Source organism: Anoplopoma fimbria, chromosome 9 (genome assembly GCF_027596085.1).
Source record: "Anoplopoma fimbria isolate UVic2021 breed Golden Eagle Sablefish chromosome 9, Afim_UVic_2022, whole genome shotgun sequence".
Lineage (NCBI taxonomy): Eukaryota > Metazoa > Chordata > Actinopteri > Perciformes > Anoplopomatidae > Anoplopoma > Anoplopoma fimbria.
In genome coordinates this window covers 13929860-13940212 of record NC_072457.1, presented here as the reverse complement: position 1 = coordinate 13940212, position 10353 = coordinate 13929860, and the positions used below count along the sequence as shown (strand labels likewise).

Sequence of the window (10353 nt, the reverse complement as noted above, 5' to 3'; positions counted from 1 at the left end):
TTAAATACTTGATTTTTTCTTTTATAGCTATTACAGTTATAGATTTATGTGAGAAGCTTCCAGCCATAGCTGGCATAGCAACAAACATTCCAGATGTGGGTGTATAGTCACCTGCAGCTATGAAGGAGGTCTCCCTGGCCAGCAGCCAGTGTTGGGCGGCAGTGATCAGCTCTGGAAAGTCTTTTCTTGTGGCAGCCTGCTCTTCTATCTGGTTCTTCACGGTGGCCAGTACCTGAAGGGAAACACAGAAAAGAAATGGAGGATTACTCTGCGTTCACATCTGCAGTATTTACATTGATGTAATTAGACTTTAAGTTAGGCTAGGTTTTGGCATTTTAGAAACATTTTTTGTTTTATTTGTTGAAATTCTCTTTACATTCTGATATTAATCAATGAATCAGATCAGATTGTTGCCAACTTGGTGACTTTCTCGCTAGATTTAGCTACTTTCAATGGAACAATTGGCAACACTGTATCCAGTGTACTCTTGTTGGTTTCTCCAATGTTACCTTCTCAAGTTTTAATAAGAAATAGCAGCCTGATTGTATTAATAAAGGATCTCTTGTACAGTTGTACATTAAAAAGCAGAGAGAAAAGAGGAAGCTGTCATTACTTAATTTTACTCCAGAGCAGCTACAAATCGCACTCAGATTACAAACAATACATTGTATTGCTATTTTTAAGATCAAATTTGAAAGGTGAACTGCAAGTTTCAACATCTTTCAGTGATGCAACCAAACCAAAATACTTTGCTTTTATTGTCTTCATTCTGTCGACCTGATGATACAAACGCCTCAGCGGAAAGAAGGGAACTAAAAGCCTCACTCCTGCCTGCACATGCACACACACACAGCGTCTATGTTTTACCTGGTAAAGGGAGCGAACCGTCGGCTGAAAGACCAAGTTGGTGTTGAGAAGGAAGGAGCGTAAGAGAGGCTGAGGGTAGGCCGCCAACTGGGCCAGGATGCCCGTCACCAACAAGTTGACGTGAAGCGTGTTACTCTGCATGTTCTCCAGACGAGACAGCAGCACACTGACAAATGGACCTGCAGGAAGAATAATCATAAAAAATATTTCAATTGTGCGGTTTTGGTGAATAATGAGGCTGCAGCAAATAATTTAAAGTTTCCCCTTCACTTACCGGTAAAAGGCACTGACTGCTTTTTTCCTGCACTTCCGCTGACAAACTTGGGCCCAAATGGTGAATGCAGTTTTTCTGGCTCTGGTGTCTCAGCAGAAAACGACGTGAAATCCATCTCATCCTCCTCTCCTCCTCGTCCTCCTCTGCAGGTGTGACCGGCTTCTTCAACTCTCCATCAGGTTTGACCATTTTTCCACCTGCTTTAGTGTCCAACGTACGAATGAGCTCCTCATACTGAGCCAAAAGGTCATTGCCCGACTCGGCAGCTGTGGTGTTTGGGAGGTGGGAATTACAATCCATCTGACCTTTGGCCTTTGTGTCCAAGGTATTTTTATCAGCCATCACAGAGGTCGGAAGTGTTAGACTGAGTCCGTTTTTTAGAGGAACTTCTGCTGATCCCGGTTGGGCTTCTTTCGATTGGGAGCCGTTGGTTTTGAGCTTACCGCTTTCAGTATCTCTGGTGTCATTCTTTGCTACGAGATCGTACACCATGACGTCATCCTGGAACTCGTTCTCCTCAATGTATGAACCTTGAACAAACATGATGGCTGTTTTCCTCATCTCCTGGATGTGCTTTGGGGGCTCAGCAGGAGGCTGCTGTGGACGTTTACTCTCCACAGGAGCCTCAGCGGTCTGCACCGGGCACGCATCGTAACTATCATCCCACTCCAGCTCCTGCTGCGTGATGGAGGGCGGCTCTGTATTCGGCGGCGGGCAGGGCCGAGGTGCTGGCGGCTGTGGAACTCTCTTGAAAGCCGTCTGGGTTGGCCGACTCTTCAGCCCCGGCTCCTCGAGGACGCCGGGCTGGTATTTCTCAGGAGGGGGGTCCTCGCCGTTGTACGGGGCCGACCAAACCTGACAGGCCTTTATGCAGCTGCTGATGCTCAGACGGGCGTCGTAGAGGTAATGAAGATAACTGACGTCCAGGTAGATTTCTGAGCCGATGGTGCAGGAGTTACCTGAGCCATCATCATCCTTTAAGAAGCTCTCACTTTCCTCTGGAAAAGAAGAAACGGATATGAAATGTTGATAAAAGCTGGCGTGCAGTGCCTCAGCGCAGCATTCAGTTTGACGCGTAGCTACAGGGGGTAAAGTGATGAAATACAGCGAAACAGCAGGAGATCTCACTATTTGATAGAACACTCATAATCATCCCTGTTTCATGTTCACATCCCAGATACATGCACATCAACACCTTGTACTGTACTCAAAACCATGTTTGCACCTATTTAGAAAATGTAATGTTAATAAATTATGCTCTTTTTAATTTAATAATTGGGTTTCAGCACTCTTACTGCTGCAGTTAATGACTGAATCCATCTGTCTGTTCTGTTTGTTTTTGTCTGCACACCACTACTACTGAGGTTATAAACTCCACTCACTTAGATAGGGTTATGAACAGTAAAATCTGCAGGCTGAATTGGCCTTGTAGCAGATTTGAAAGGAACGAAAACCCCAGAAAACATCCATAAAAGCTGATCACAAACACTGCTGATAAGCAGTCATTCATTTTGGCTTATCTGTAGCACATACAGTACTTTAAAATAATACAAAAATGAAGTAGTGTCAAAGCATTACAGGCTTTATACTCCCACACAGCTGATAGCAGGAGCCCATTCTTAAGGACATATCAGCAGTGTGGATGCCTTTTCAACACCTTAAAAGGGTTGTAGGGCAACAAACAATGTCATCCCGCTTACCTTTTCAATTCAGCTAGAATAATAATTAGCTTTTTTTCCATATAAGTCCATTTACTGCTTAAAGGATCATTCTAGTTTATTACAACCTGGGTCTTCTCTTTGTAGTTTTGTCCCTGATTCCCCTCCATTTTTGGATTTAGATAAAACAGTTGGCTTATTTACAACCTGTTTGATCATGTCTCATTGGACAGCATTGTCTGCATGTTCCCAGATCTGAGCAGTTCTTTGGTGAGTACAATGTTCTAAAAACCCATTTAAATGATGTCCAAAATGGCAAAAATTTGATCAAAGCTGCAATAAACCAGACAGAATGTGTCCCTTTAATGTCCTGTACTTCTTACCCGTGGTGCTGGTGTTGCTGGGACTCTCTCCACCCTTGGAAAAGAGGATTGAGTCCAGCTGTCGGAGGGGCGGGGGGCTGTGATCAGGAGAGCAGCAGGACGGCGTTAATGCCAGGATCTTAGCCGCTGACACAGAGTAGCAGTCCCTCTCTCCGACAACGCGCCTCTGACTCAACATCATGTGATTACAGGGGATCAGGTACCTGGAGAGGCAAAGGGGAACGGATCCGGTTAGGAAAACCAGCATGAGTACAAAGGGAGGGGGGGGGCATGTGATACCAGAAGTCTGCACGCTGGGAGTTAGAAAGCAAAAGATCATGTCGTAAACCAATTACATGTACCATGCTTCATAACTGGGATAAGTCTGTATGTGTGTGCCACTCACCTCAATACGAGCTGCAGCATCACATCTTCACAGTATAAGCCAATGAGAGTGCGGAAGAGTGCCAGGGACACGGTGCCCAGCTGCAGAGTGGAAACACATCACAACAACTGAGGATTTTTGCACTACTGCTGAAACGTTGTCCCTTAGTCAAGAAACAGTTATTAATTGACATTCATTTTAATGATTAGCCCTTAGCAGGTCGAGGTTTGAGAGATTTTCTAAGATATAAATGTATATGTGTTTTAAAACAACATGATTACCTAATAAGTTATTTAACTTCAAAGGTAAAAGCAAACAGGAAAATAGCTGAAATGTGGAATATTTGCATGTTGGTCAATGTTTAATTTGACTCAAGGTCAAAACATATGTAAAGCAAACATGTTCCATATTTTTCACTGAGTTTTATGTTTGCAGAAGCTGACTGTTGGCAAACACAGGAGGACACTCCCCGAGACATTTACACAGCCAAACAGAAATGTAAAGAATCCATTACCAATTCGTGTTCATGATGTGTAAAAGATGTTCAAATTAGAGGACTGTTTTTAAACACAAATATCAATTGTTCTTCTAAAAGGATGATGTCACTGCTACTGAGCATCGCTATGGCAACATTCTGCCAGCTTTGGTGCTGACATTTAAAGTTTCGACATGGGTCCCAAAGGGCCTCTGCGGTCGTTTTCTGGAGTTATTAAACATGAGTCATGCTGTTTTTGAGTGCAGTGTGTGTGTGTGTGTGTGTGTGTGTGTGTGTGTGTGTGTGTGTGTGTGTGTGTGTGTGTGTGTCTTAAGACAAAACATGTACATAAGTGTTGTTGGCAGTTCGCCTGATTGGTCCTGTACCTGGAAGGGCGTGTTGATGCGGCTGACTAGAGTGTCTAAGATGTGGACGCTCTCATGTTGGTGCAGGAGGATGAAGGAGAGGAACGTCTGCAGCAGTGCCGGTTCAGACACAGTCCTCAGGAAGAGGTCGAGGTACGCTGTGGTGGTCATCACCTCCTCTAGGGTCAACTTCACAGAGGAAGAAATCATTAGTCATTAAATTAGAATGTGTGTTTGTGCAAATAAGAACATCATGCCAGAGAAGAATCTGTTCAACATGTCTACAGCATATAGCAAGTGGTTGGTGTGTTTTGTGGATATTCTGTTTTGTGGATACATTTTGAGTATACAGTACACTGTTTTAATTATTACTTTATTAATTTACATACTCTAATTGTTGAGGTTTGCACAGATAAAAGCAAACAGAACAACTTTTGAGTAATTGGTTAGTAAAACTGTTTTGAAGTCTTAATTTTGTCATTTTGGCTGTCGCCATCTTAGTTTTTGCAACCAGACAAGGCATGAGAAGGTGGAGTACAACTGAATAAGACATTTTTTGGGCAACTGAAAGGTTCCAATTAACTTTATTAAACTGAAAACACACTCTGAAAAGGTTAAAGTTGTAACACGAAAACATGGACAACTCCCAGACCGGACAACCCCGTGGTAGCGACCTGTCAAGTATAAGCTGCTTTATCGTCCACTCCCCAAGTATTAATTACAGTCTTAAATTTTCCAAATATATTGGTCTTCCTTTTATGAATGGCTCAACAAGGCACACAGACATTATATTTTGAAGTGCATCACATAATTTTCCACCTTCTGTTATTTGGTGGTAAGTAAAATGCCATCCAACAATAAGTTTAGTTATTGGGGAGCATTACTGCATACTTGTCAAAATGAGGCATTACATAGAGGTGAAGAGGAAAAAGGAAGAGGAGTACCAACCTTGTGGAGAGCGGGTGCAAGGACAGGCACAAGGAACCCGTTGTTGATGTAGCTAACCAGCTGGTCTCTGATATCCAGGTGGGCCACCTGGGAACAGTCACACATCAAGTCAAGAGTGCAGTCAGGCAGAATGATGCAGCCATTTACCACGTGGGAATAAAATGTTAATGTTGCAGAGAGCCTTGTGTGTGTGTGTGTGTGTGTGTGTGTGTGTGTGTGTGTGTGTGTGTGTGTGTGTGTGTGTGTGTGTGTGTGTGTGTGTGTGTGTGCAGCCTCGTCAGTCTTCACACGTTTTCACCTGAATTACAGCGTTGCAGAACTCCAACGAGTTGAGAAACTGGACGAGAGACGGCATTTTGAGCCAGTCCTCTTTATGCAGACAATGCCAATCCTCACTGGGAACATCCAGCTTCGTGGGCAGAGATGAGTACAGGCCACTCAGCCCTGTGGCCAGAACCTGAGGAGATAGAGACAGACATCAAATAAAATGTTACAGTATTCTAGATAAAGTGTGTTTTGGGGTTATTACTTATTATTGGTCAATTTAATCGCAGGTCAAAGTTTTCACTAATCCTGTGAAACTTGTTAACATCCAAACAATAGATTGGTGCAAAATGTTTCCCAGATGATTTATGTAATGGTGAACCTCTCGTGCTACCGGGTTTGAGTGAGAAATCTATTGGATGGATTGCCATGAAATTTACAATTGGGATCCCAACAGGATGATTTGCAATAGCTTTGATTATGACTTTTTCTTTTAGCATCATCATCAAGTAAAGATGGCATTTTTTTATGATTAAATACCTGCATAACTTAGAACATTCCCATCATCCTCACTTGGTGTTTAGTGCTAATTAGCCTATTTTAGCATATCAGAGATGGTGAACATGGTAAACATTACAGCAATGTTAGCATCGTCGTTACATTAGCAGTGCCTATGTACAGCCTCATGAAGCTGCAAGCATGGCTGTAGACCAGTAACTACAGAGCTTCCATCTATTCAGGAAGATGGATGTTAAGAGTTTGTCAAAGCGGTTTGTCATAAAGGTGTTTTTAAAAACGCTTAAGAAAATGTTTTTATTCCAAACCATAATACCTACACTATGTAGTGAAAAAGCATGTACCTGTTCCTTACTGCAGAAAAAAAAAACACTATGCTGAAAACCTAGCATCATGTGATATATACAGTGTAATGAAAAATAATCTGACATAAAGTGATTACAGAGAGAATATTATGGGCTTCATGAAACTGCCAGACATGGCTGTCGGCTGTCGGTTTTTACACAACAGGTTTATAGTATATTTTACTGCTCACTGCAAGGCAAAATACTTTGGTAAATCATTTCTGCATTTTCATTTCGATAATGCTATGCAGATGTAAGCACAGCACTGCAGCAGCCTGTAGTAAATATCAGCCAGCCTCCTCCTCCTCCTCCTCCTCCTCCTCCTCCTCCTCAAACAGCATACATATGGATTTATACCTCCTACAGGTCAGCTCTTTAAATATATTTGAGCAGATGTTGAGTTTTATTGCCGGTAATTTCCTTGTCATGATCATAATGATGTGATAATTAGGTCACTAATTAATTCCTTAATATCAGCAAGCTTTCCATGTAACAAACAGTCAGGACTAACATGATTTCTATCTTCTCTTAGAGGTGTCATTTCAAGTATTTACAGGGCAGGATTTCAAAAAACAGCAGAGTCTACAGCACCGCAGCGTAATTAAACCATAAGATGATGCATCATTAATGTTGCATTGATGTATACATCCTCTATAGGATTATCCTTGTCGCCTGCCAGTGGAACCAATTAAATTCAGACTCCAGTTGTTATACTGGCATCACATCAAAAGCCATTTCTCATTGCGATGTCTGCAGCTGTGGGTAAGTGGCATTATTTACATGGGATTATCTTGCAACCGTGCCTTAATCTTATGAATGCCAGACATTTGTAACATCCAATGAGATGGTTTAACCTTGCTTCAAGTGGCTTCATGAATACATCTGCATGTTTTTGGACTGATTATGACGCCAAGAGTCACTGGAGTCTGGGATTTGAGAGTGGCTGTCAGATAATGAGTGTGAACAATTCCTCATATCAGAAAGGTTGAGTTAATTAGGAAAATCAGAGGGGCTGAGTCTGAGGAGACTCATAGGTCTTAAAATCCACCAGGTGACTGAGAGCAAGAGAAAAAAGGTAAAGGTAGTTCCTCAGAGGGACTGACCGGACAGAAGTAGGTATTCTCCGCGATGTGTTTGGCCACTCGCTCGTTCTCAGCAGACAACGACATGATGAGCAGCAGTGCGTCTCTGGCTTGCTGGCCCACTGTGCCCTCCCTGTGGATGAAGGGGATGAGCAGGGAGAAGATGAGGAAGTTGGTGGCTCCCTGATCCTCGCTGGTGTGGAAAAACAGCTCCAGGATCGAGGTGTCCTTCGCCAGAACGCAGCACAGCTGGTTGAGCAGCAGCACCAGCTCGGCCTCGACCTGCGGCGCCGTGGTGCTCGAACAGGACGACAGCAGCATCATGAGTGGCCGCAGGATGGGCTTGTGGTGCAGCAGGGGCTGGCGCGCCTGGCCCACCAGCATCTCGTACATCTTCAGCTGCTCCAGCTTCATGTCGTCGGTGAACTCCCTGCGGAGGCTCCACACGAAGAGACGCTCCATCACGTTCTCCATCACCACAAACTCCAGGATGGGGCCCATGGCGCCGACCTGGCCGCTGTCCTCCTCCATCAGCAGGAACAGCATGTGCTCCACGTAGTTCTGCACAGCGCTCGCCTCGTCTCCGGGGATGGGGCCGAAACGGGGGCCGCCGTTGGAGCCGGCGCTGAGGTTGATGACACTGAGGGAGTGTAGGGTTGAGCTGCTGCGAAGGGGATCATGCTTTTCTAGGATCTTCACCACCTACAATAAGAGACAAGAGGAATATTACTCAACTGAACACATTGTAACCCCATATCAATTGGTTGTATGCAAGAAGAACAGCTTTGCGGCAAACTTTGCAAAGTAATAAGCTGTTATGCTTTGGCTATTATAACTACATTCGAAAAGCCAGCTTGTAGAAATGGATTTTTTTTAAAGCGTTAAGAGATAAGGACATTTTTGGTGGAAGGTTTTAAATAAAGATTACAGGTTTTGAGCACAAATCAATAAATACACTCAATGATGAGTCATTTGTGAATGACTCATCATTGAGTCATACCAGGTTTATGAGGGTTAATATGTTTTTGTTGTGGTCAGCTCTTGGATTGGAGACGTGAGCTAAAGTGACACTTGAACACAGTAGACACATTTTTTTACAGTCTCTAATGCTCAATCTGATCGGCCTACACTTTCAACTTAATTTCCTTTTGAAAAGAAGAAATAAATACAAAAATATATTACAAAGTTCAGTTTGGAAGGGGTTATACCTTTATTGGTTGGCCACACACATTAATTCTACACATGAAGAACACTGCTGTTGACTGACTGATTTTGGAAAACACAAATTGAGGATTGACAGAAACTCAATCAACGAAATCCAAGAGAGAAGCAAATTGATTGCTGGGCTTTAAAAAAGTGCTAAATCCACAGAATAAGTTTCCATTTATGTTGACAAAGACGATCTTAAGCATTACCACTCATGTAATGTAAAGTATATGTGGTATACAAAGGACACTTGACATATGGTACAAGTCAGTGTTTTCTATTTATAGCTGTTTTAATCTTATTTGTATAGACTTTGCATGTAATAGTTAAAACAACCATGTTGCAGGTAAAGCCATTCCCTTCTTCCTGACAGGTTAATTATCAACAATGATGGGGTGTAAACAGACCAGCAGCACAGTACAGATAAACTCAGTTTGGTAGCACACAGTGAAGCAGCCCTTTGTGTATCCAGTCCCTCCCTTGTGTTTCGGCTGCGTAGAAACCAGAGTCACAATAATGGAGCCAGTGTCCCCGGACTGACACTGCTGCCATGACAATAACTGGCTGTGCACAAGAGGGCTGGGCATGGCTGATGGAAACAAGAGAAGAGCGTTTGTAATCTCCGCCTGAGCCTGATGGGGCCCATGGCCCAGTGGGATCAGTCCAGTTCAAGCTCTCTGGCCAAGGAAGAATTGTTCTTACTGGACAGCTGCTAGTAAACATACATTTTTGGTTCCTCGGGTCAGAATAGCATTTCTAGTTTAGGTATATGACCTTCAAAATAAAAGCTGCTTTTAAAAAGTGTTGGAATTAAACACCTTATTTCAGATTTGATAATCACAGGCCACAGCTGGCAGTATCTGAATGGGAAAATTGTAGTATTTGCCCTATCCTCATTACCACCAGAGCAGTGCCCTTGAGCAAGGCCCCTTCTGCTCCAGTGGAGCCTTTCAGACAGGATGTTTCCAGGTGTAAATCTGTGAAACTCTTCTGAGTATTAGCACTGACCTCAGTGAAAAACACCCACTGAAGTGAAAGTTTAGTTTTGATCTGTGTCAGAAGAATTATGAAAATACCATAATGTTTGTCATGTTTTCAACCCTAACACTGATTTATAGAATTTAGCATTTAAAAAAAAAAAAACACAAAAGAAATTGTGATCACACAATAATTAGTAAAAACTCAAAAAGCAAATATTTAGGAAGCAAAGTGATAAAGATACATCAATTTGTCATCAATTTCAATCTATTTTCACACTCTTAAATTTGCTGATGCAGGTGTCTTTTAACATTAGTCAACTTATACAGTACAGGCCCATATGAGTGTTTGGATGCATATTTTATGAATTATTAACACAAAATGACATATGCAGTGTCAGATTCAGGCAGTGCTCTGAATTAGCAATTTTTATAAAAGGTTTTTACATTGCAAAAATAATCCCAAATATTATTCTGAGAATTGGGATGAAACGATTGAATAAAAAAGAAATATGTATTAAACTTTCATCATGCTTAAAATAAGTGCTTTTATTCCAGTTGACAGATGCCCAAAAAGGAAATGTTATTGAAACCACCAGAAAGCAAATTCACTTGAGAGATTGGAGCTTC

General features: G+C 42.4%; 1 protein-coding gene across 1 annotated transcript in view; it reads right to left on the bottom strand.

The window, feature by feature from the left end:
• The window catches only part of fhip1aa (FHF complex subunit HOOK interacting protein 1Aa), a 28448-nt gene that overhangs the window by 3775 nt on the left and 14320 nt on the right, over window positions 1-10353 (bottom strand). The window contains 10 exon segments of the mRNA XM_054604195.1: window positions 112-232; window positions 868-1046; window positions 1142-1271; window positions 1274-2139; window positions 3183-3385; window positions 3568-3647; window positions 4408-4575; window positions 5335-5421; window positions 5633-5791; window positions 7562-8242. Of these exon segments, the coding sequence (XP_054460170.1) occupies window positions 112-232; window positions 868-1046; window positions 1142-1271; window positions 1274-2139; window positions 3183-3385; window positions 3568-3647; window positions 4408-4575; window positions 5335-5421; window positions 5633-5791; window positions 7562-8242 (2674 nt within the window).